We start from the raw sequence: 25783 nt of genomic DNA, 5'->3' as shown, positions 1-25783 counted from the left end.
TTGGTTCACTAGAGGGGGGCCTACTCATCCGCCGGGACCCAGCCACCATCACCCTCGGGAAGATGCCCCTCTGGGGGTCAGGGACCCCTCCTGGCCGGCTCTGCCCACTCCTCGCAGAGCGCTGCGCCGGGCGAGGAGGGTGGTCTGGAGATGGCCTGGCCAGGAAAGTACCGAGCGCTGGGCAGGATTCTCCTCGGTTCCTCAACCAAAACCCTGCATACAGCTAACGGAGAAACAGCACAGTGAGGCTCGGGTGCTGCGGGAGGTCCCACCGCGGGGGAGAGAACGCTGCCAGGCGAGCACTCGGCTACCAGATGACCCCGCCCATTGTGGGCCGCAGCCAGGCCTCCTGCGGACGCGGGCAGTCCCAAGGGTGGCCGCGCGGGGGCAGCACCGGCCCGCCTGTGGGCCTCAACCCGACGTGCCTCGGTCGCGACCGTGGAGGCGGGACTTCCGGTCCGCGGCACTGGAGTCTCGCATCTGCCGGAACCGTGGGGTGCAGAGGCCTGGCGCCAGGGCTGCTGCCGGTGAGGAGCGGTGGGTGTCGACGGGCCCGGAGCGGCGGCGAGGGGCAGCGGGGGGAGGCGGGGTCCGCCCCAGAGGCCCTCCGCACCCAGTCCCCGGCAGTCGCCGTCGGAGGCAGAGCGTGCAGGGCTGCCTGACGCCCGCGGGTCGCTGGGCCCGGGGCCGAGCTGGCCGGGGGCGCCCGCAGACCGCGCTGCGGTTCCTTGAGGCGTCCCTCCCGGCCGCCCGCGGAGGGGCCGCTCGGCGCCTGCCAGGAGCTGTGCCGGTTCTGCAGACTGGCTGGCGTTTGGCCGAGTTGGGTTTATAAACCTTTGAAATCTCAGCTTTGTGCTGCTGTGCGAGCTGGGGGCGCCCCGGTTGTCGCAGGGCGGGCCTCTGTGGGTCTGCAGCAGGGAGGGGCCGGCCGGGGACGAGGAGGATGTTTCTCGTGCGTGTTTTGGGTTTCTGGTCTGTGCTTGTGTTCCGTTCTGTTTCCCTTACCAGTGACTTATTCTCCCTCTTTCGGCCTATTTGAGATTTTCCAGACCCTCAATCCTAAGAAAAGAAGTCCCTGTTTCTTTAGTAGAGTTTGTTCAGTGTCAGACACTACCCAGGGCCAGGTGCTGGACTAGCTGCTGGGCAGTCGTGGGCCTTGCCCTTGGGGCTTCCTTCCCAGAGCTGTTGGCGCATGGCACCTGGTCCGTCTGTATTTCAGCGAATGCTGGCCAGATGCCCTCTTGTGTCCAGCTCTGTGCCGAGGGAGAGCAGGGTGCACCTGTGGTCCCAAGTTCAGGTTTCGCGCGGTCTGCGGGCCTCCTTGTCCTCATCCTCTGACAGTTTTGCCACCACATCCTCCTCTTAATGCTCCGCGTGACCAGCTCATTCTCAGCTTGGTCGTGGGTAGACAGACCAGGCATGTTGGACCATGTTGGTGACCATCATTCTTCCCCCCGTGCTGGTTGCAACCTTGGAGCAGCTGACAGTAAAGAGCTGGGGTTCATGGGGCTCCCCGGGCTGGGCCTCTAGGAGCCCAGGACCTGCTTTGGTCAGTGCTCTGCCACCCCTTGCAGGCCTGCGCATCTGAGGGACAATGAGATTCCCACATACCCTTTGGTTTCTAGCATCTTGTGTTGTATTTTGGAGGCAGGTAGAAGCCATGGATATAGATGCTGAAAGAGAAAAAATATCAAAGGAGATCAAGGAGCTGGAAAGGATTTTGGACCCTCAGTCTTCAAGTATCAGCGTGGACGTCTCAGCTTCGAGTCTTGATTCAGACTCTGATGCAGGTGAGCTCCCGCGCACTACAGTTAGAACAGCTGTGTCTGCCCTGGGCCCTGTCAGCCCAGTAGGCCACCGTGCTGCTCTCTCCGCAAAACCAGCCTCTGCCTTGACTCCACTGGACAGCTTGTTACCATTCCTCCTGTGTTAGCCCCTGGACCTGCCAGCCATGCGTGGGCATCCTGCCCCAGAGTGGCCATCTGCATCAGGCTGTCCTGGGAGGAGGGCCACGCTGCTTGCCACAGGAATCGGAAGGTCCCGGGGTTCAGCTCTGTCCTCCACCCCTCGTTGAACAGCCATCACAGCTGAGACCCCTGGTGCCAAGGCTCATATTCTGCCCCCCGCCCACCAGTGCTCCCCAGGCCCTGAGTGACCTGCACTGCATCTCTGACTGGAGGCCAACCTGCAGTGGCTGAGCTGTCCAGGGTCCCCCAACCTGTTCACCTCTCTGCAGGTTCCAGGGGTAGCTCTGAGGCTGAACTTCTCATAGTTCCCAATACACCAAGGCCTTTTTTCCACCTGATAGCAGGGCCTCTGTCTGTCCGCTCTCCCCCATAACAAGCTCCAGTTCCCCCAGGACAGAACTGTCTCCTGTGAAGTCTCCCACTGATTGTCCCAGTGGTCACTGTTCCCTGCAGGCCTGAGAGCACTTTTGTCAGGCTGGTGTCTTCTTCTTCTGGCTGACCCTGCCCGTGGTGCAGTACCTGCTCCACACAGCCAGTGAGCAGTGCTCAGCCACCGGCACTGGAGGGGGCAGGAGGGGCACACGCAAAACAAGTCTCACCTGTGGTCTTTCATCCCGCTCGCCCGCCCGCCCCGCCTGGCTCCAGCCCCTTGAAGCTCAGCTGCTTGGTCTCCCCGGCCCCCATGGCGCCCCATCGTCAGTCACCAACATGGTCTGCTTGTGTTCCTACAGATTCACTGCCCGATGAGGACTCGGATGCTGCTGCTCCACTGATCTCGGTAACTTCTGCTGTGGCAGACACACCGCCCTCCTGGTGGGTCCGGGAAGGGGGTGCTTTGAGGCCAGCTGGGTGTTTCGCATTGTAAAGATATTGCCCACCTGTTAGTAAAGATGAGACATCAGCAGGTATCATCAAAAATAAGGTTGTCCCCAGAACCGCCACTGCTGGCAGCTTGTCGTTTGGCCTCTCTTCTTGTCTGAGCTTCTGCTGGTTGCTGTGTCTTGTGTGACATGTGACGTGGAAGGGCTGCTGGGCTGCCTGGGTCCTGCCCCTGGTAATCCACCTCTCTGTGCCTCCGGTTCCCAGCCTGAACGGGAGGGGCAGTTACAGCACAAGCCAGTTCACACACGCCAGCGCCTAGAGCAGCGCCTGGCAAGTCAGCTCTGGGTAGCGCCACGTACCGTTTAACTATTTCTTGTTTGTTTTGTAGTTTTATGTTTTTCTAGAAAACTTTTACAGTTGGCTTTTTGTTTTTTCCATCAAGTCAGTAGGTACAGAATTGCTCCCTGTTCTTACTAGCTGGGTGGTCCCCTGACGCAGGTTTACTGTAGTTCCAGGGTTTTAGCTGCATCGCCTTGTGGTGGACATTTGTCTGTCTTTAGTGTCACTGGTGCTGCAGTGGCCTTTGCACATGTTCTTGTTCGCTGCATTTGCCAGCAAGGAACATGACACGAGCCTGCTCTAAAGTCCAAGCCTTACAGACGTTTTTATTGTAGAGAATGAAAACTGCTCACTTCCTCGCGCTTCCACACCTGAAGTACACTCCTAGAAGTTAAATTTAAGTAGAGTTGTTTTCAGTTGGGAGTGTGCACGCACTCTGTGGACCACGCCAGGCCACAGCCAGAGCCTGCTCAGGGCCCTTCACACCCCTGGGGCACGAGGGTGCCGGAGTACGTGCGCCTGTTTCCTTAGCTGCGGTTTCCCGTTTGTAACCAGGAAGAAGAGAGGTGGGGTGAAGCCAGCAATGATGAAGACGACCCCAAAGAGAAAGCTCTCCCTGAGGACCCGGAGACCTGTCTGCAGCTGAACATGGTCTACCAAGAGGTCATCCAGGAGAAGCTGGCAGAGGTCAGCCTGCTGCTGGCCCAGAACCGGGAGCAGCAGGTAGGATGTGGTCTGGCTCCCAGAGCCCCCGCAGCTGGGCCTCCCAGGACCAGGGCTGGGCTCTGGGTCAGGTCTGCCCCCTTCTCTGCCAGGAGGGTTGCTGCTGCCTGGCCCACAGATGGGCCCTTGTGTCTGCCACAGGAGGAGGTCATGTGGGACCTGGCGGGATCCAAAGGCCCCAAGGTGAAGGACGGCAGGAGCCTGCCCCCAAATCTGTACATTGGGCACTTCATGAAGCCCTACTTCAAGGACAAGGTGACCGGCGTGGTGAGTGGCCAGGGCCCTGCCCTTCGGTGAGGCTTCAGCCAGGCTCTGTGGGAAGGGGCTCTTGTCCCCACAGCCTTCTGTGGCTGTTGTGAATTCCCTTGGATTCTTCAGGACAGTATTTCCCAACCTTCCTAAATTAAAAGTCTCCCCTGGGCCCAGTGGTGAAAGTCAGGGTCTGCCCTCCAACCCGCCCCCAAAGGTGGCAGTTGATCTCCCTTCTCTCATAAGCCTGCTGGGGCAGCTCCTTTAACGTGGTGCCATGGGCGAGGCAGCCTGGAGGGCCTGCTGAGCTTTGGTAGTTGGGGTCTTGATGTTGCTAACAGCACCCCTCCCCTCCTTGTCCACCCTCGTGGGGTCACTGAACCCACCCTACGCCCTCTGGCTTGTGTCCCAGAGCTACTCCCAAGGCACAGTTCTAGGTCCAGGCGTCCAGGGCCTTGCCTCACACGTGGCTGGGTTGCTGGAGGAGGCTGTGGGGAAGGGGTCTTAGGAGGGACCCCAGAGGGACATGCTGGCCCTTCAGGGGAGCACCCTTGGGTTCTGTCCACACTGTGGCACTCCGTTCTCTGACAGGGACCTCCTGCCAACAAAGACACGCGGGAGAAGGCCGCCCAGGGCATCAAGGCTTTCGAGCAGCTCCTAGTGACCAAGTGTAAGAGCCCCGCCCAGTCCTCAGTGCCTGCCACACTCGGACGCGGGGGGCCTTCACCGCGCCCTGCCTCTCCCCGGGCGTGACGAGAGACTCCAGCAGCGTCACAGGCGCCTTCGGCCTCAAGCACCAGAACTGGTTACTTGGAGCCTTGCTTTCCCATGCTGGGTGGGGTCTTCAGGATGCTGTCATGAGGGACAGGCTCGGACCACCCACTGTGGCGCCCTCTCTGGTCTCCCCCTCCCAACTCCTGAACTTGAGGCCCCAGGAGGCCCTGCCTTGTGAGCTTGTAACTGGTGCTAGGCCCGGGTGGGGCTGCGCTCTCTGGATGGAGGGCCCAGTGCCTGTGGCCTGGCTCACCGCTCAGCCCGCATCCCCGGGTGCCAGCCACTCAGCCACTTCCTCACTGCAGCCTGGATAGAGCTCGAGGGTCCCAAGAGGATTCAGCTGAAGTGCACGGGGCCTGAGTGCGGGGCCAGGGGCTGCTTTGACATCCTTGTGTCTCCTCAGGGAAAAACTGGGAAAAAGCCCTGCTCCGAAAGTCAGTGGTGAGCGACCGCCTGCAGCGTCTGCTTCAGCCCAAGTTACTGAAGTAAGTCTGAGAGCAGGGCCTGGACATAAGGCTGCCCGGTGAGCAGGGCGCCCAGGCTGGCAGCTCATGACGGGCAGAGGCCCCGTTCAGCCATGCCCCCTTCTCTGCCGGGTCCCTCTGCTGCCACGGGAGAGGCTCTGGTTTCTGAACTCTCTCCCAGAGGAGGCTGCCGAACCCTGAGGTCAAGCGTGTGAGAGCTGGGTCAGGCTGAGTGGCCACGCTGGCTGTGTGACCTGGCAGTGTCTCTGGCCTGGGCCTCCGTTTCCATCTCGGGAAAGGAGGACCATTCACAAGATCTGCAGCACATATGGGATGATGTCTTGGAACCACGTCTCAGCACCTGTAGTCAGGCCGGGGCTCCGCGTGGGGTCGGGATTTGTTGTGGTGACAGCTGGGACGCCCCTTGGGCTGTCCTGGAAGTGCTTATGTTCTCGAGTGGGTGACTGCAGTCCTAAGAGACAGTTTCCAGCCTTGTTGCTGGGCATTAGGGTCAGGATGCCTGTGAAGCGCCTCCCTGTATGTGGGATGCAGGGCTGGCAGTGGGACACCGAGCTCTGAGATGTGGGGCAGCAGTGATACAACATCTGTATCAGCACACACGTTGCTGCCCTTGCCGTCCCGACGCTGGAGGGGTGCTGCTGCTTTCTCTGGGGGTGGTTCAGAGAGATTGAGCGGTGTGTCTGCAGAGGCAGCGCCAGCATCGAGCCGGGCCCCAGGGGGCGCACCCTGGGTCCAAGTGAAGGCTGAGCCAGCCGTGGGGACCCCCGCAGAGCAGACCAGCATCATCAGTGACCGTGGTGCCTCTGCTCTGCCTTTCAGACTCGAGTACTTGCACCAGAAGCAGAGCAGGGTCACAAGTGAGACCGAGAGGCAGGTCCTGGAAAAGCAGGCCAGGGAGGCCGAGAAGGAGATCCAGGACATCAAGTAAGCCAGGTTGCCAGCGGGTGTCAGCCGGGGAGGGCGGCAGGAGGCCAGGCGTGACCCCGTGCCCTTGCCCCCCTTTCCAGTCAGCTCCCAGAGGAGGCCTTGCTGGGGAGTAGGCTGGACAGCCACGACTGGGAGAAAATCTCCAATGTTAACGTAAGTTGGGGGTGGCCTGTCCTGGTAGCTGAGGGGCGGGTCAGCGTCGGCAGGGTCAGCTGCAGGCGGTAAACCCGTAGACCTGCGTGGTCACCAGGCCTGCCGTGACCCTCCCTGGTCGAGTGCTCATCCAGCAGCGTGGTGTGGCTCTGCAGGGCCTTCCCTGCTGGAGCAAGGCGCTTCTTCTGAGGTGGATGGCTGTGGAGGCTTTGTCTTTGAGGTTGGAGCCCCCTCTGCATTTCGGCTGCGCGAATCCAGGCATCCTGACTAGAGATCCCACCTCTCCCTGGCTGCCAGAGTGACACCCCCTGCAGCCCGGGTCTCTGTGTTGGTGCAGTTTGAAGGAGGTCGCAGTGCAGAAGAGATCCGCAAGTTCTGGCAGAACTGTGAGCACCCGAGCATCAACAAGCAGGAGTGGATGGGGCAGGAGGTCGAGCAGCTGAAAGCCATCGCGGCCAGGCACGGCCACCTGGACTGGCAGAAGATTGCTGAGGAGCTGGGGGTGAGGCCCGGACCCCACGGGCAGCGTCGGCTCCACAGCTGGGAGGCTGGGTGGGTCTGGGGTCTCCATGGGCCACGTGTCACACTGTGGCCCAGGCTTTTCCCTTAGAGCAATGGGTTTCCTCCTCTCCCCGCTTTCAAGGCTGTGGCCCTCGGAGAGGGTAAGCCCTCCCTGCCCCCGGGCTGATTCTTCAGAGCTTCCTGCTCTCAGACCCCACTGCCTCCCTGAGAGCGCATTCATGCTCCATCTGTCCGTAGAGCCCCGTCTCTGAGTCCGTCTGAATTGCTTCCCCTCCTCGGCCCCCCCCTCACCCCCGTTAGGCTCAGGAGGAGTCCGCGGGGTGTTTGAGAAGGACGCTTTTCCTGGTTTCTTTTGGGTTTCTTGTCTTTCCCATCTAAGGCGAGGACTCAGTTCTCCGCTGGCCCCTCTCCCTAATGGTAGAGGCGTTAAGGCCTCCTGTTTTGAGAACAGCTTCGTGTGAAATGCCTTCCTTTTACAAGTTTTGGGATGGCTGTGACTCCCGTTTGTGTTAGGACTTAGCCTGTGTAGGAATGTGTTTCTCATTTTCGGATGGCAGGGTTTCTTGGAATCCCTTTTGTTATTCTTAGTTTGAATTTTGTTGGCTTGTGACATGAGAATGTGATGTGAAAAATTTCCGTTTTTAATCTCACTTTTTTTGGCCAAGCACATGGTTGCAGAAAACCAAACTAAACTTACCAAGCTGTTTAAAAAGAAAAGCGTGTTCTCTGCTCTGAGAGTCTAGGTTGCCATATAAGCCTGTTAAATAGAGTTCATTATATTATTAAATTTCGTTCTTTAGGGCCATTCATTTCTGAAAGAATTGCATTGATGTAATTTGGTTAGAACCTGAGGAAACATTGTTAACTTTTTTTGTGCTCTCGTCTTTAATAGTTTTACTTTATACGCTTAGCGGCTCTGTAATTTGGTACACGTGCTTTTATTTACTTGATAAATTCTGCTTTTAAAAAATTGTTTTATGTCCTTATGTTTTTAGTGCTTATTAAGACAGGTTTTAGGGCTTAGGTTCACGGCAAAATTGAAAGTACAGCTGTTTCCCGCATACCCTTCGCCTCCACACACACACCAGCAACGTCGCTCACCTGTCGGTGCGTCCTTACAGAGGGTGGATCTGCGCTGACAAGTCACAGTCGCCCAAAGCGCATAGTTGACCGTGGGTTCACTCCTGGTGGTGTGTACTCTGTGGGTTTCAGCAGAAGTGTAATGACATGTCCCCGCCGTTACGGTCTCAAAGTGATTTCACTGTCCTAAGGGTCCTCTGGGCTCTGCCTGGCCACCCCCTCAGCCCCTCCCCCAGCAGCCAGTGATCATTTAGGAAGACGAGCGCCATCATTTGGCCTTTTCGGGCCATCCTGTAGCTGGACTCCCACAGTCTGCAGCCTCTCAGGTTGGCTTCTTTTGCTTGATCATAAGCATCTAAGGTTCTTCCTTATCTTGTCGTGGCTTGGTGACTTCCTGTTCGTGCTGAGTACTATCACCGTCTGGATGGACCAAAATATGTTTATCCATTCACCTACTGAAGGGCATCTTGGGGGCCTCCAAAATTTATCAGTTATGAATCAAACTGCTGTAAACATCCGCATGCAGGTTTTTGGGTAGACAGAAGTTTTCAGCTCCTTTGGGCAAATACAAAGGAGCACAATTGCCGGCTTATACGGTAGAAACACATTTAGCTTTGTAGGAAGCCTCACGCCGTCTTCCGGGGTGGCTGCCCTGCGTAGCATGGGCGCCAGCGGTGGTGAGCGCTCCTGCGGCGTGCAGCCCCGCCCCGCCCACGTCCGGCGTTGCCAGCGCGCGGCGTTTTGGCCGTCCTGATACACGTGTGGTGGTGTCTCAGCTTAGCTTGCTTCTCCCTGACGACGTGTGGCGTGGAGCTGCTTCTCGTGTGCTTATTTGCTGTCCGTGTATCTTCTTTGGCGAGGTGTGTGTTAAGCTCTTTGGTCCACTTTTTAATCAGGTTGTTCATTTTCTCATTGTTGACTTTGAAGAGTTCTTTGGGTACTTTAGGTAACAGTTCCTTGTCAGATGCATCTTTTGCAAATATTTTCTCCTGGTCTGTGGTCTGTCTTCTAATTCTCTTGACATTGTTTTTCATTGAGCAGAGGTTTTTAATTGTAATGAAACCTCACTTATGAAAATTATTTCTCCGATGGTTTGTGCTTTTGGTGTTGAATCTAAAGAGACATCACCACATTCAGAGCTCATAGCCGAGCAGACCATACACGTCCAGCCGCACCTGTTCCCTGTGAGAAAGCTTACTTGAGAAAAGAGAGTCAGATAGCGTTAGCCAGCCCTCGGACAACCACTTTCCCATGAGGACATGAGTGAGGGGACAGATACAGGCAAAAACGCCTGCTCTGCAGCCCAGGGGTGTGCACAGCTATAAGGTGTGGAAGCAGGCTGACAGGCACTTGGAGCTTGCTGTGAGCTGTCCCCAGACGCAGGCACCACACCAAGGACTGTCCAGTATCCCCTGCCGTGTGCACTGCCCGCTGCCCCCTGGCATAAACTTCAGAGAGACCAACTCAGGGCCGCGAAATAAGAGTCACAGTGCCAGCCGTGCTGTGCAGGCTGGCCCTCCTCCCGCAGACCTGGCCGAGCTGAGGTTTCCATTGGGTATTTGAGTTTGCAGTATGGTTTAGGGTTATGTGAAGGTGGGGTCATGACTTTCTGTGGGTGTATTTTCCCTCGTGCACTGGTGTTTGTGCTCCTCTTTAGTGGACCCCGTGTTTTCCCCCATGGGGGTGCCCTCCACTGTCCCCAGCGGCCTGGTAGGAGTAAGTAGGTCATTGTTTCCCAGAAGTGCATTACCTGCTTGGCGCCTGGACGTTCCCTGTGCACGTGAGCGCCTAGTAACCCCCACTCTGCTCTGGTTCGGCCTCGGCAGACCTGCCGCAGCGCCTTCCAGTGCCTGCAGAAGTATCAGCAGCACAACAAGGCCCTGAAGCGCAAGGAGTGGACGGAGGAGGAGGACCACATGCTCACCCAGCTCGTGCAGGAGATGCGTGTCGGCAGCCACATCCCCTACCGGAGGAGTGAGTCCGCCCCGCTGCCTGGCTCCAGCACCGTGGTCGGGGTCGCTGGGCTACTGGGAGGTCCTGGGGCCCCAGGCCAAGGCGGATCACTAGTCAAGGCTGTGAGGGGTGGCGGGAGATGGGTCATACGGTCCTGGGCACCCACAGTTTAATTCCCTGTGGCCAGCGACTCCTTTCTGGGCGAGCCCGGAAGTGCAGCCCATAAGGCCTCTCTGTCCCCAGTCGTCTACTACATGGAAGGGAGGGACTCCATGCAGCTTATCTACCGGTGGACCAAGAGCTTGGATCCCAGCCTGAAGAAAGGATTCTGGACGCCAGAAGAAGATGCCGTAAGTCTGCGGGAGCCGAGGAGAACCGGACACCTTGAGTGGCTACTGGGCCCCCGATGTCTCCTTGTTAAACTGAATTAAAGGTGGGGAAGTTGTGACTGAGCCAGCAGAGGTCACCTGTCTGCTTGTCTCTCCCTGCAGAAGTTGCTTCAAGCAGTTGCCAAATACGGGGAGCAGGATTGGTTTAAAATCCGGGAAGAGGTGCCAGGTAGGAGCGATGCCCAGTGCCGAGATCGGTGAGTCGGAGGGCGCTGAGCAGTGGGGGCCTTGTGGGTGTTGCTTCTGTGTGGGCCGCCGGTGGGCTGGGAGGCTGTGCCCCAGGGCAATCTGCTGGCGCAGGAGGAGGATGTGGCCGTAGGGGCGTGGAGGGCCAGGGCTGACCTAGTCAGGAAGCAGGTGGCTTCTAAACAGCTCCCCTTGGTGTCCTTTGAGATCCCCTGGCTGGCAGCTTCCCTGAGCCCTGCTGCCCAAAGCCCTCTCTCAGGTATCTGGTGGGCAGCTTCCGCTTCCCCCTTCTCTCGGCTTGCTTTTTTAAAAAAGAGGTTTGTTATCATGATTAGTAACAGCTTTATTATGTAATTCACATGTAATTCATTCATTCAAAGCGTACTACAGTTCTGTGATTTTGAGTGTATTCATTGAACTGTGCAGCCATCATCACAGTCAATTTTAGAACATTTTGATCACCCCTCAAATGCTGTTCCCTGACAAAAAACAATTCAAAAATGGGCAGAGGACTTGAACAGACATTTCTCCAAAGAAGACATACAAATGGCCATTAAGCATGTGAAAAAATGCGAACATGATTAGTCATTATAGAAATACAAATCGAAACCACAGAAAGATACCACTTCACACACTAGGATGGCTATTGGTTTTAAGAAACGGGAAATAACAAGTGCTGGAGGGGATGTGGAGAAGTTGGAATCCTCGCACACTGTTGGTGGGAATGTAAATTGGTGCAGCCACCGTGGAAAACAGTATGGAGGTTCCTCAAAAAGTTAAACATGGAATTACCACATTATGTAGCAATTCCAGCCCGTACCCAAGAGAGCTGAAATTAGGGACTCAAACATATTTTACACCCCCGTTCATAGCAACACTTACAACAGCCCAAAGGTGGAAGCAACCGAAGCGTCCATCAGCAGTGAAGTGGATAAACACAAGGTGGTCCTAATGTCGTGTGGACGGTTGACTGTCACTGAGCCTTAGAAATAAGCAAGAGTCTGGTACCTGTGACGTCATGGACGAGCTGTGAAAACGTAGGCGTTTGTGTGCACGTTCTTGTGCGGATGTGTATTCACTTCTCTCAGCTCTGCCTGGGAGTGGAGTCGGTCACGTGTTGACTTGACTTCTGAGGGATGACCATGTCACGCTCCCCCCAGCCGTGTAGGAGGGTCCCGGTTTTCTGCATCCTCGCCAGCACTTACCATCTTTCCGAGTCCAGCCATCCTAGTGGGTGTGAAGTGGAACCTCGTTGTGTTTCTGGCTCACGTTCCCCTGACAGCTGATGGTGTTGGGCATCCCTTTGTGTGTTGAGTGGCTGTTTGTGTATCTGAAGAAATAGCTGTCCTTACCCTTTGCCCATGTTTAAAATTGAGTTAGAAAAGCGCTTTCTGTATTCCAGACACAGGTCTCTCACCGGGTACGTGGTTTGCAGGCAGTCTCCCCCAGTCTGTGGCTTGTGTGTCTACTTTCTGATGGTGGCCCTTGACGCACAGAAGTTTTCAGTTTTGCTGAAGTCCAGTTTATTTGTATTTCTCTTCTGTGGCTGTGCTTTTGGTGTCATAGCTGGGAAGCCATTGCAGATGCCAGGACGGGTGGGAGGCCATCTGAGCTTCTGAAATGTCCCTTTGTCTTTATGTCACTTTCAGGTATCTCAGAAGGTTACATTTTAGCCTGAAAAAGGGACGATGGAATTCCAAAGAAGAGGAAAAGTTAATTGAATTAATAGAGAAATACGGTGTTGGTGAGTTCTTACTTTTTGCTTCTGTGTTTTTAGTTTCACACTTACCGGTGACTGAACATTTGCATGTGTTACGAAACAATCACAATAAAGTCAGTGACCGTCTGTCCCTGTGCAGAGTATCTGCGATGTTGTTGACCGTGTCATACCATGTACTGCGTCTCTGTGACTTGCTTAATTTATAACTGGAAGTTTGTGCTGCTTAGTCCCCTTCGCTGGTTTTGCGCCCCGCACCCCACCCCTGGCAGCCGTCCGTTTGTTCTCTGTATCTATAAGTCTTTCTTTTCGTTTTGTTTCATTTTTCAGATTCCACGTATGAGTGAGATCACACGGTATTTGTCTTTCTCTGTCTGACTTACTTCACTTGGCATTATACCCTCTAGGTCCTACCCTGTTGTCGCAAGTGGCAAGATTTCTTTTTTTTTTTTTTTCTTTTCTTTTAGGGCTAAGTCATATCCCACTGTAGAGTAACTACATCTTATTCACTCTTCTTTATGCAGTCGTATCAGTGGGCACTTGTGTGGCTTCCGTGTGTCGGCTGCTGTACACAGCACTGCAGTGAACATGGGGTGGTGCTCAAACAGCCCGTAGGTTTTCGGAGACTTCACCTGTGCGGCCGTCTGGTCCTGCACTTCTGTTTGTTGGGAATTCTCTTTATGTGAATTCAGTTTTATTGCCGGTAATCGTTTGGTTCATCTTTTCTGTTTCTTTCTGACTCAGTCTCAGGTGAGTGTACTTTTTAGGATTTGATCCATTTCTTGCAGATTTTCCAGTTTATTGGTGGATAATTTTTCATAGTAATCTTATATGATCCTTTGTATTTCTGCGGTGTTGCTTGCAACTTCTTCCCATTTCTTTTTTTTTTTTTAACATTTTTTATTGATTTATAATCATTTTACAATGTTGTGTCAAATTCCAGTGTTCAACACAATTTTTCAGTCATTCATGGACATATACACACTCATTGTCACATTTTTTTCTCTGTGAGTTATCATAACATTTTGTGTATATTTCCCTGTGCTATACAGTGTAATCTTGTTTATCTATTCTACAATTTTGAAATCCCAGTCTATCCCTTCCCGCCCTCCACCCCCCTGGTAACCACAAGTCTGTATTCTCTGTCTATGAGTCTATTTCTGTCCTGTATTTACGTTTTGTTTTTGTTTGTTTGTTTTTGTTTTTGTTTTTTAGATTCCACATATGAGCGATCTCATACGGTATTTTTCTTTCTCTTTCTGGCTTACTTCACTTAGAATGACATTTTCCAGGAGCATCCATGTTGCTGCAAATGGCATTATGTTGTCGGTTTTTATGGCTGAGTAGTATTCCATTGTATAAATATACCACATCTTCTTTACTCAGTCATCTGTTGATGGACGTCCCATTTCTGATTTTACTGATTTGGGCTCTCTTTATGGTGATGAGTCTGGCTAAGGTTTATCAATTTTATCTTTTCAAATAAGCAGCTCTTAATTTCATTCATCTTTCCTATTATTTTTGAAGCCCTTACTTGTTTCTACTCTAGTTTTTATTGTTTTCCTCCTCCTGCTTACGCTGGGCTTTGCGCTGCGTTTCCTGGTCCCTTAGGCACGAGGCTAGGTTGTTGCCTTGGGCCTTTCTCGCTTCCTGAGGCAGGCGTGCATTGTTAACCTTCCCTCTTAGAACTGCTTTTGCTGCGTCCTGCTTTTATTTGTCTCCAGTTACTTGTTTCCTTTTTGACTTTTCAGTGGCCCGTTGTTCGTTAGGCAGCAGATGGTTTAGCTTTCTCGTGTTTGTGTTTTTCAAGTTTTTCTCGTTCATTTTTAGAAAAGGCACTTGATACTATTTCAATCTTAAATTTACCAGGACTTGTTTCGTAGCCTCGCATGTGATCTATCCTGGCGAATGTTCCATGTGCACCTGAGAAGAATGTGTATTCTGTTTGGGGATGAAATGTTCTGTGAATGTCTATGAATTCTGTATGGTCTTGTATGTCATTTAAGGTCAGTGCTTCCTTACTGACTTTTTGTCCGGATGATCTGTCCATTGTTGTAAGTTGGGTGTTAAAGTCCCCCGCTATCAACACATTACTGTCAGTTTCACTTTGCCTAATGCTGTGTATTTACTGTCAGGTAGATCAGTTACATTTCCCGATCATGAAGAAGTGGCCTTAGGCAGAAGATGGCCAGTGAGGCCAGCAGCATAATCTTCTCTGGTCACAAGAGCTATATGTTCTAGGGGTGCCCCCAGTGTGGGCTGTGTGGGCCCTTCTGTTGTGGTGGAGTCGACAACTGTAGGGGTGCCAGTAGGTGGGGCTGGGCCTTGGTCCAGCTGGCTGCAAGGCCATGCCTCGTGCAGTGGCTGTGGACCTGCTGGAGGGCAGGGTAGGCTTCCCCCATGGTTGGCTGCACACCCGGGGTTGGAGGAGGGTTGGTGCAGGATGCTGCCAGCAGCTGGTGGGTGGCCGCGTTCCCGGGCTGATAGGGCCGCCAGCTCTGGTGTTACTGCGGTGGACTGAGCTCCAGAGACGGCTGCCGCCACATCTCCATCCCCAGAGGGCCCCAGTGCCTCCTGGGAGGCTCTCTGTGATTGGCAAGCGTTTCTGACCCAGGCTCCTTCCAAGCTGCTGCTTCTGTGCTGGCCCTCGGAGCACGTGAGATTTTGTGTGCCGTCCAAGAGCGGAGTCTCTGTTTCCCATGGCCCCTGGCTCTCTCGAATGTATGTAAACCTTCTGGCTTTCAAACCCAGACGTTCTGGGGGCTCATCTTCCTGGTGCAGGGCCCACTGGGCTGGGGAGCCCGGTGTGGGGCTCAGAGCGCTCGCTCCTGGAGAAGGCCTTCTGCAGCTGTGATACTGCTCCCTTTGTGCGTCGCTGACCCAGGGGCATGGGTCCTGCCTGCACCGCCCCCCGCCCCCCCATCTCGCTGTGGTGCCCTGTCCACGCCTTCTGTCGTGGGAAACCTGTAGGTCTCGAGATCATTCTCATGTAGGATTGCTCTGTAAGTAGTTGTAATTCTGGGGTGTTGTGGGAGGAGGGAAGTTTAGGGTCTTCCTTCTCCACCATCTTGGCACCTCCAGCAAGTTCTTGGTACATTTGCTCTCTGCGGGTTCCTGACAGCTTTGAGTTCACGGTGGAGGTTTGCACACACCCCTGGAGGTTGGCAGTTTGCGCCGATCCCAGGCTGCCTTCCTGGCCACCGACTTTTCTGCCTCGTTTTTCATCATCTCAGCACGTGGTGGCGGTTTTTCCCTTTTACAGGCTAGTTCACATTCATTGTAGGAAATTTAGAAGCAGAGATGTATGAAAAGGAGAGTGACGTAGTTCCTCTCTCATCACCAGAGGCGGCCACCGCTGGCTGGTGTGCACTTGCCCAGTCCTTCTCTGTGTTTGGTGCTTTCCTAGGAAAAGGCAGCTCGCTAGATTGAGTCATTCCATTTAGTTTAATTGAGCCGGCTGTTTCTACTTCATTCTGTCATTATGCTGTCTGCTACGAGTATTTTTCCGTGTCTTTACACATTCTGTGTTCCAGCATTATTTTCCATAACTGTGATATATTCCCCTGAGTAATAGTATTGTAGGCTACTCAGCCGGTATTCTATCGATGGACATTTAAGTTGTTGGCATTGTTGGTTACAGGGCTGGAATGAGCTGAGGGTTTAATAGCTAAATTTGTGCTTATATTCGCAATATCTCCCCCCCAAAAAAATCCCAGAAACGGCATTGCCGGGTTCAAGGGTATGTGGAGTCCTAAGGCTTCTGTCACAGGTGATCAGACTGCCCTGTAGAAGCAGTGCGCCCGTTTCCATCCCACCAGTAACTGTCTGGAAGAAAACACCAAATAATTTAAAATGTCTGGGGGCAAGGGCACAGCTCACGTGGGGGAGGGCACAGCTCACGTGGGGGGAGGGCACAGCTCACGTGGGGGAGGGCACAGCTCAAGTGGTAGAGTGCCTTAGCATGCATGAGGTCCTGGGTTCAATCCCTGGTACCTTCTTTAAAAATAAGTAAAGCTAATTAAATAAAACTCCCCCTCCCACCAAAATAAAAATAATGCAATAATAAATAAAATGTTTTTTAAAAAAAGAAATGCCTGGTTAGCCGCCTGGCCACAGGAGGCGCGCACGGGCCACTTCACATAAACACTGATGAGGCTTCTCCTTGTGGTTGTGCGTTGCTGGAGCTCCCTGAGGGGCTGTGTATCCACCGGGAACCAGGTGCCCAACTTCTCACCGATCCGTTCTGACGGGAAACACAAATGCGTCTTAGGAAAGAGTCCTTTTTTCCAAGCTGATAAACTTGTGCTGAGGAAACCTGTTTGTAAGAAGTGACTTCCATGTTGTTTGCTCTTGTAGGTCACTGGGCAAAAATAGCCTCTGAACTACCCCATCGGACGGGCTCGCAGTGCCTGAGCAAGTGGAAGATCATGGTCAGGGTGAGGCTTCGCTGAAAGCAGACCAGCAGGCCCGTCACCTGCAGGGCTGGTGTCACACTGGAGGATGAGGGCAGAGCGGCTGGCAGAGGGAGAAGGGGCGTCTTCTTCCATGGGGCCAAGAGTAGAGAGAGACCTGGCCTGGTTGGGACCCTCTGGCTTCAAAGCGGGTGGAAGGGTTGCTTACAGCACCACCAAGCCAAGCCCCCCTGCCCCCTGGAGGCGTGCCCACTCGAGGCCTCTCCCCAAAGGGCTGGCTGGCCTGCCCGTTGTCCCCATCAGTGAGCCCTGGGCGGCCAGGACCTCCAGCCAGCCCTTCCCCCACAGCAGAAGCAGCGGCGGGGGGGGCGGCGGCGGCGGCGGCCCCTTCGCAGAGTGCAGTGGAGCTCCAGCAGCGAGGACAGCAGCCGTGGGCCCGGCAGCAGCAGCAGCGGCAGCGGCAGCAGCAGCAGCAGCGAGGACTCGGAGCCAGAGCCGGAGGAGGCCCTGGAGGATGGCCCGGTGCTGCCGCCAACCCCGCACGCTGTGCCGGACTTGGACCTGTGGGTTCCCGCCAGGCAGAGCGCCAAGGAGCTGTGGGGAGGAGGAGCAGGGGGCCGGCCGGGCCGCTGCGCTGCCTCCCCCAGCCCTCCTGGTGGCTCCAGCACGGCCCAGGGTGGGGGCAGAAGAGCTTGCACCACAGCCTCAGCCCCCACAGAGGAGGCCGGCCGGCCGCAGGCCGCTGCTGGGACCCAGAGCCCTGGCCAGAGAGGTGTCGGATGTCCGCGCTCGTCAGATGCTCACCCCTCGAGCTCAGAGACAGACGAGGTAGGCGGCAGGCAAGTGGGCACGGCCCTGCGCGGTTGTCACCGAGTCTGGATGACGTGGGGGTGGCGGGCTGCGCTGTCACATGCCCACTGGGCCCCGTGTGTGCGGGGCAGACACCCCCTCCTCGCTCGTCAAGGTGCTCACTCCTGGCCACTCCAGGGCAGCTGCACCCAGGGTGGCAGCTCTCCCCATTGAGGCCGGCCACCTCCATTTCCCACAACTGGTTGGCTTGAAAAGCCCTGTGGGAGAGCTACATGGAGGAAGGTGGGGACAGCAAGGAGGAACTGTTTCCTCCTAGTCTCCCCAAGTCCGAGGAGCCCCCCATGGAGAGTCTCACTGTCCACCAGCTCAGGCCCAACTTGGCTAGTCAAGTTGAGGCGTATCCTGGCTGGTCTCAGAGGTGCTGAGGCTCCAGGCGCAGACTCGGCTCTGGCCACGTTCAGACTGGCTGGTCTGTCCTGGGTGAGGCTGGAAGTCCACTCTGTGACGCCCAAGGGGACAGCAGATACCCACAGCTTCTGTAACTACGGGCCTGAAGCCCCGGTTCCAACTTTGTCTGCAGCATATGGTGCCGTCAGCTCAGGGAGCTGCCTGGGGGAATGGGGACTCGGTCAGCCCTGGGTATGTCCCGGCCCAGCAGCATCATGGGGCCAGGCCTTAGGGACCCACTACCCTCCTGAGGGGGTGGACCTGCCTGAGGCCACCACACTCCAGCGAGCATTTCCACTAACCTGGAGTGCGGATGTGGTGCGCTTTGGGGTGAGGAGCTGCGCATGCAGCCCAGGGGGCAGCCAGCCTCACGCGGTCTCTCGCCAGGGGGGGAGACACCCGCTCACAGTGCCCTTGGAGACAGTGCTGCAGGTGCTCAGGACCAACACGGCTGCCCACTGCCGGGTGCTGGTAAGGGCCTGCCCAAGGCCGCTCACAGCACCCCAGGCCGCCAGGATCACCCCAGTCCCTATGAACCACCTTGTCCCCCATCCCCTGCTCCCAGCCTGGGTGTCCCACCCCACCAGCACATGGCAGGAGGGGGGACAGTAAGGGTGGGGCTTGGGCAGCCCCAGAGCTGAGCCTGGCCAAGAGGCCCAGGTCCCTTTCTCTCCCCGCAGAAGGAGAAGCGGAGGCAGCCCAGCCCCAATGGCAGTGGCGTGGCCAGGCCCCGGGTGCAGCCGCTGTGGCAGGGTACCATGGGGAGCAAGCGGCGGCGCCAGAGACACGCCCTGCAGAGGAGGCTCCTAGAGCGCCAGCTTCTGATGGCTGTGAGCCCGTGGGTGGGCGATGTCGTCCTGCCGTGCGCTCCCCTGAGGCCTGCCATGGTGCACAGTCAAGGTACTACCTCAGGGCTCCTTCCCCTCGGGAGCTTCCTGTGGGGCCCAGGGCCAGGGGAGAGGAAGGGGGAGGGGGGCACCCACTGACACAGCTGGTCACATCTGTTCTGCTGGGGCGAGGCAGAAACAGGGGGGGCCACCTGCCCAGTGTTGACCTGTGAGGTGTCTGGGATTTGCCTCTCCCGACCCCCTTAGCACACGTGGTCAGCCCAGGAATTGACCGCACATTCAGGCCTGAACACGAGCATCTTCTCGGGATCTGAAATGTGTGGGCACCTGGCGTGCAGGTTCCAGAGAGCTGGTCACGTTCTCCAGGGGACGGGGCTCTTGTGGCTCAGGAGTGCCTTTCCCCGAATTTGTGCTGAGGGCCAGTCAGGGCCAGCCTGCCCCCTGGACCCTTGCCCTGTTTTCTGATTGAGTGTAGCGGCAGCCGGATTTGGGGTTCTTTGGGGCCCCTTGCCTGGTACCCAGTCTGGGGCTCTCGGGCCTGGGGAAGAGGAGGCTGGTAGTTGAGGCCACTTGGCACATGTGTCCTTGTCCCTTTAGCTGATGGCATCAGGCAGCGGCTGCGGGGCGCCCACCTGGCCAGCACCCCAGTGTTTACTCTCTTTATTCAGGTAAGATGCCACCCGGTGTGGCGCTTCCTTATCAAAGCCCAACTTTCTAAAGTTCCTCAGTGGCCTATGACTCAGTGGGCGAGTTAAGGTGGAGGGGCAGCCATAGTGCAGTGTTCCTGCGGATGTCAGCTAAACCCCGTGGGGAAGGGCTGGGAGGGTAGCCCCAGTGTGGAAGTGGAAGCTCAGGGGACAAGAGGCTGTCGCGACAGGTGCACTGGACGTCCCATGGTCTGAATCAGGGCAGGAAAGGCAGCCAGCACTGAGGCAGCCTTGAGTCCCCGCGTCCAGGTTAGGGCGTGACCCGTGCAGGCATGGTCACTCCCTCAGGGGCTTTGGGTCTTCTCCATGAGAGCGGCTCCCACCACGAGCGCCTCATCGGCTCAGCCCTTGTTGGGGTGGAGGGGGCCTCAGGACGGGCGGCGAAGGGCCTCCTGTCACATGGCATCAAGCGTGTCACACACATCCCTCAGCTGTTCCAGATCGACACTGCCGGCTGCATGGAGGTCGTTCGAGAGAGGAAGGCCCAGGCTCCCACCCAGCTCCAGGCTGGTGCCCGGGCCCTGCCGCCACAGCTTCTGCAGGTGAGAAGTGAGCATGGGAGCCGGACGCGGGCTCACCTGGCTCCAGCCACCCTTCCCCATCCTGCTGCACGGCTAGTGCCAGATAGCAGGTGCTGGCCAGCTTTCTGGAGATGGGAGGCCTTTCTGGGTCCTGTGGAGGCTGGGGCTGGCCCTGCGAGCAGCTGTTGCCCATTCCTGGCTCCAAGGCTGTCCCCTCCTCCCACAGCAGCCCTCCTGGGAGGTGTCTGTCCATCTCACAGTGAGGGCCTGGATCCCTGAGTGGCTATGCTGCAAGTCCAAGGGGTGCAGGGCCTGAATGGCACTGAGACCCACCTGGCCCACAGCATGTTTCTCCCACCCTGCCGTACCACCCCTGGGCAGAGGGCGGGAGCTGTTGAGCACCTGCTGCCCTGGGCCCTGGCTCTGCTAGGGGGAGCCTGGTCAGCGCTAGAGAAAATGACAAGATGGTGTGGTTAGTCAGAGGACCAAATATACAAGCCTGTGGTGCCCCATCTAGTCCACAGAGTCCATGCCCTCTTGCCTCAACAGCCAGGCCCCCTGTCTGTCCCTGCAAAGTCCACACAGCCCTGACCCCACTGAGATGAGCTCTCCTGAGGGTGCCTTTGGGTGGAGTTGCATCAGGAGGGGGCAGGCTGGCCCTAGCACCTGGAGCCTTGTGCTCACTGCAGGCAAGAAGTGAGAGATGGTCTTCTGGGGGTGGAGAAGTGGATCTGGGCCTCTGGGGACTATCCTGAGGTGCTAACCCTTCTTTTCCAGATGCCCTCGAGTGCCCAGAACACCCAAGGTACTGTCTGTCTGTCTCTCCGTTTATCTTGGTGGTTTGTGTCCAGTGGGAAAAAGGCCATACCTGTCACAGGCTTTGAATTTTGGCTCTGAGCAGCACGACTGTGGCCCCTCGTGGTGGGTCTGTTTGGATCCCACAGCATGGAGGGCCGCCTGGAGGGCCTGGCTGGCGGGGGGGTGGGGGGGCACTTCTAGCATAGCAAGTCCGCCTGCCCCAGCCATGGCCCAGGAGGTGAAGGGCTGCCCTCTAGCCAAGGGGCCTCTCCTGCTGGTGACCACCAGTCTCCCCACCGGCAGGCTCAGGGTCTGGGTTCTGAGAGGTGATGCTAGAGGGGAGAGCAGTGGGGCCAACAGACCTTGTTTAGAAGATTCTCCAGAAGTGGGGCTGACATGCAGGGCCTTGCTCAGTGCCTGCCGTGGCCGAACGCCCCCGGCTGGGCTGCCCAGTGCCCACTGTGAGCTTGGGGTGCCGTGGGAGGGGAGATTTGGAAATGTGCAGCCAGACTGATGTGCCCCTGTTGGCCCAGATGCCAGGCTTCTGCTTCCACGCTCCCAGCAGCTGCCCACCATGAGGGTCCTTCCACCAGGACACGAGGCAGGTCCTGTTTCTGGGCCAGTCACCTGGGGTTTGTCAGCATGTGTTCCATCCTCCCTGCAGGCTGCCTCTTGCAGAATGTGCCAGCCCGCGGAGTTGCAAAGAAGAGTGCCAGCCATGAAGAGGGTGCAGCACTGCAGCCTCACCACGCCAAGCCCACTGCACGGGTGCCCCCGCCAGCTCTGAGCGGACCCCGGCCCAAGCCCAAAACTGTGTCTGAGCTGCTTCGGGAGAAGCGGCTGTGGGAGGCCCGAGCCAGGAAGGCTGCCCAGAGCCGGGTGGTTCTCCCGCCCCAGGTGCTGGTCTCCTCACCCGTGGTCCTCCAGCCGCTGGCCCCTCAAGGCCCCCCTGTGTCAAATGCAGTGCTCTCTGGGCCCGGGGGCCCTGCAGTGGCCAGTCTGAGTGCTCCAGGCTCCTGGGCCTCAGCCTCGGATGAGAGACCCCCGTCTCTGCAAGCCTTTGCCCTCACCCCAGCCTCCACGGGAGCCAGGATGACCCCAGCTGCATCCAGGGCCCCAGCTCTGGGCCCCAGCCAGGGCCCTGTGAGCCACCACCTGAGCCTCCTCGGACAGTCTCAGGCACCTGCCACGTCCCGGAAGCAGGGCCTGCCCGAGGCACCTCCCTTTCTCCCTGCAGCCCCCAGCCCTGCTCAGCTGCCTGCCCAGCCTCTCAGCCTGATCCCAGCTCTGGGCACACACGGGGCCAGCACCCCTCTGCCTGTCACCTGGGTGCTCACAGCCCAGGGGCTGCTCCCTGTGCCTGTGCCAGCTGTGGTGGGCCTTCCGACGTCAGCAGGGACCCCTGACCCCAGAGGGCTGTCGGTGACTCCGCCACCCTCCCTAACTGAGCCTCCTGCAGCCCAGGGCCCTGGACTCTCTGGGCAGCCCCCAGCCAACATGGACACAGCGTCAGACCCTCCCTCAGGGACAGACCTCTTGACCCTTCCGAGGCCCTCCACATCCCAAAGCCCTACAGAGGTGGACAGCACCAGGGCCCAGGACCCTGAGGGACTCTCCTCCCCCCCAGAGGTCCAGGTAGCTGGGGAGACAGCTGTGCCCAGGACATTCTCCCAGGCCATGCTGCTGGCTCACCACCCTGAAGCAGAGCCCTCCCAGTCTAGCCAGCTGCCTCTGTCAGGTGGCAGTGGCCCAGGAGAGACACCAGGGCCCGGGGAGCCCAGGAGGCCTCAGCCTGGGCCTGAGAAGGGTGCCCTGGACCTGGGCCTTCTCTCCCAGGAGAGCGAGGCAGCCGTGAGGGAGTGGCTGAGGGGACGGTGTGGGGTGTGTGTGCCCCCGCTGGGGAGCAGGCTGCCCTACCAGCCCCCGACCCTGTGCAGCTTGCGGGTGCTATCTGGCCTCCTACTCCGCAAGAAGGACCTAGAACAGCGAGCCGCTGCCCTTGTGCCCGGTAGGGCAGCCGGAACCCTGCAGGCCTCGCTGCAGCAGGCGCGGGAGCGGCTCCAGGACAGCCCGGCCCATCTGCTGCTGAAGGCGCGGTTCCTGGCGGCCTTCACCCTCCCCGCGCTCCTGGCCACCCTGTCCCCGCCCAGTGTCCCCACCACCTTGTCAGCAGCCGTGAGGGCTGAGCCTGAGAGTGACGACGATGATGTCCACAAGGACGACAGTGGGCAGCAGAGGGGCTGGGCGAGCAGTGCCCACGCCAGCCCCGCCCAGGTAGGTGGTCCTGGGTGCGGAGCCCTCACCCCACCTCCCTGCAGCAGCTGCAGCCCCCACAGCACCCCACCCACCCGTGGGTGTCTTGCCACCCCAAGCACCTGCGGGTGGGAGCAGGTGGAAGTCGCGGCCGGGAGGGCTGGCTAGCTGGTTTCTGAAGAGGAAGAGGCTGCTCCAAGGTGCCCAGTGGCGGGCGGATTCTGTGCAGCAGGGACATTGCTTCTGCCCGCCTGGGGCTGCCGGCCCCGTCTGAGCTGGGGAGCTGCTGTGGGTTTCTGCGCCCCGCCATGCACACGTGCGCTGTGCCCACACACATACACACACATACCCACACTTCTGTGGGGGCCACATGGGTACCTGCACTTCACGGACACCGCAGTCCTTCCAGGTGCCGAATCTGGCACTGTCTGCCAAGTCTTCTAAGCTACAGAAGGGGGATCGTGTCCCTGTTGACTGACAAGAAACCTGATATGGATGCATGGGAAGGTGTCCTCTAACCAACCCCCTGGGGCTGTGTGCACCAGGGAACCCCTGGCCCCTGTTGTCTGGGCCAAGCAGGACGGCTGGGTCACCTCGCGACTACCAAATCAGGGAGGTCGCCCAGGACTTGGCCAGTGTTGTCTGGGGAGTATGTAGTGACCCTCCTGGAGAACCCCCAGGAGCTGTCCCTCCTGTTCACTTGGGGTATCTGTGGCACTGGACCTGTTGAGCCTGGGGCTCCCCTTTATGTGTTACCAGGAGGATAGGGAGACAGGGGCCATACTGCCGTCCCCAAGACTATTGCCTCAGGAGCCCCAGGGTTGCCTTCTGGGCTGGAGCAAAGTGGAAGCACAACAGGAGCCCAGGTCCCGAGGGGAAGAGGCTCCCTGTCCCCCACGGCCTGGGCAGCCTCCAGCACCTACCCGCCTTGGTCCAAGCCCTGCTGGCCCCGCTCAGGGAAACCGTGACAGGCTAGCTATTGGGGGGTTGCTCAGAGGGGATTGGAGCCCCCAAGTCAGGGAGGGGTCAGCAGAAAGCCAGAGCCCACTTGTGGCTCCATAAGGCAGCGCTTCTCCCATCCTTCCCTGTCACACCCTTGGGTGTGTCACTGTCACCAGGCCCAGCCTGGAGTGGCTCCCACTGCTGGGGCCTTGGCTCACCTGAAGAGCTGCTCGTTCCCAGCCAGGATGAGTCTGAGGAGCTGCCTGTCCTGGTTCCAAAGGCTCCTCGCTGCTCCCCACTGCCACCCCGGCCCCTACCTGTACTGGCTAGAGGGTCACTCTTGTCCCCCTCTGCCTGGACTTTGTTTCAGGGAGCCCCAGACCAGGGCCAGGGCTCTGCCCCCTCCTGTCTGGACGGCTCTGACGACCTTGACGTACTCAGGACCCGGCATGCCCAGCACGCCCGAAAGCGGAGGAAGCTGGTGTGAGTGGTGGGGTGAGTGCCAGGGGCCTTCCCTTGGCTCTGCCCTGGGCATGTGGGAGCCTCAGGGCTCACCTCAGTGTGGCAGTGTCACAGGGTGGGTGTGGGCATAGATGGGACCCACACCCCACTGGCTCCACTACCCAGCCACTAGTGCTTCCTTCCTGTCGGCGACATCTGCCTCAGGGCCTTTGCACTGCTGTCCCTCTGCCTCGCACTCTTCTTGCTGTCTGTCTCCAAGGCTTGTCCATCTCTCCATTCTGGTCTGCTCAGTGGTCGGCTCCTCAGACACGCCCTCCCCGACTGCCCTGAGGTAGCATCGCTGTCCTAGGGCCCATCTGTTCCCACAGCACTTGCCCCACCCTGACCCCCTGCGTGGTCTGTGGTGAATTTGTTCACTGTCTTCCCCATGAATGCGAGCCTCTAAGGGCAGACCCTTCGCTCTCAGTTGCTGGGTGCACGGTGCCTGGGTAGCAGGCACCGAATAGGCCCCGGGAGGACATCCCTAGAGGCAGGAGTCGGGTCCTCTGAGCGTCGAGGGGGTTGTGCTGAGAGCTCTGCATCCTGGAGTAGGTGGAGAGGGAGCAGCGAGCCCTGGGCTGTGGGGGCCACAGAGGGGATCTCTTGGGTGAGCCCATTTAGAGCCTGCTTCGGCTCCACGGCCTGCCAGCACAGCCCCCTCCATGGACCACAGGTGGGCGGCGAGACCTCGCTCCAACCCCGCCATGGCCCACGGAGCAGAGTGCTATCCCTCCACTGTGGCACCTGTGGGGTCCAAGGAGGGTCAGGGTGCCCTGCCCTCAGTGTGGTCGTGTTCCAGGACTGCCCGGGCCAGACCTCCACCGCTGCTGCCAGCAGGACTGGGAGCCTGTGCCTACCCCGCAGGACGCTGACGGAGGCTTTGCCGACAGTGACCACGTTGTGACCGGCTCAGCTGGTCCCTAAGTGCAGATCAGAATATTGGAAGAAATAAAGAAATGTCCTGGTTTTTTTAATTAAAAACAAGCCATGCAGGGTCTCGTTGGTCTTTCCTGAGGTGCTTGGCACGTGAAGGGGAGGGGCGTCCCCGGCATCCTGGGCCTCCATGAGCGCGCGGGAAGAGCAGGGGTTTGCCCTTTCACGAGGAGCGCCTGGCACTCTGGCCCTCAGGCTGAGGGCCTGCTCCCAGCAGGCTGCCCAGCACGCACCCAGGTTTACACCTTCCTCAGCGCTCGGTTTTCCCAGGAGCTTGGCTCTCTTGCAAGCTGCTTCCCTTGGTTTTCACAGATTTATCATACAC

At 57.7% G+C, this 25783-nt stretch overlaps 1 protein-coding gene across 4 annotated transcripts; it reads left to right on the top strand.

The window, feature by feature from the left end:
• The first annotated feature begins 462 nt into the window (after positions 1 to 462).
• On the top strand, positions 463 to 25520 carry SNAPC4 (small nuclear RNA activating complex polypeptide 4). 4 transcript variants are annotated; one of them, XM_031450831.2, is made up of 24 exons: positions 463 to 527; positions 1652 to 1790; positions 2699 to 2745; positions 3684 to 3851; positions 3993 to 4118; positions 4692 to 4770; positions 5278 to 5359; positions 6179 to 6283; positions 6367 to 6439; positions 6777 to 6941; positions 9868 to 10015; positions 10238 to 10344; positions 10486 to 10580; positions 12219 to 12313; positions 16643 to 16722; positions 17047 to 17526; positions 18343 to 18426; positions 18636 to 18855; positions 19401 to 19471; positions 19942 to 20052; positions 20809 to 20836; positions 21494 to 23103; positions 24395 to 24507; positions 25325 to 25520. In XM_031450831.2, the coding sequence occupies exons 2-24, from the start codon at positions 1661 to 1663 to the stop codon at positions 25395 to 25397; spliced, it is 4290 nt and encodes a 1429-aa protein (XP_031306691.2). In that variant the 5' UTR covers positions 463 to 527; positions 1652 to 1660; the 3' UTR covers positions 25398 to 25520. The 4 variants fall into 4 exon arrangements, with proteins under 4 accessions (XP_031306691.2, XP_031306692.2, XP_031306690.2 ...); XM_031450832.2 differs by having other exon boundaries at positions 463 to 537; positions 17050 to 17526; XM_031450830.2 differs by having other exon boundaries at positions 463 to 537.
• Positions 25521 to 25783: the final 263 nt, after the last annotated feature.

This window comes from Camelus dromedarius, chromosome 10 (assembly GCF_036321535.1).
Source record: "Camelus dromedarius isolate mCamDro1 chromosome 10, mCamDro1.pat, whole genome shotgun sequence".
Taxonomy (NCBI): domain Eukaryota; kingdom Metazoa; phylum Chordata; class Mammalia; order Artiodactyla; family Camelidae; genus Camelus; species Camelus dromedarius.
Note: the sequence above shows the minus strand (reverse complement) of the source record. Positions and strands in the feature narration are given on the sequence as shown.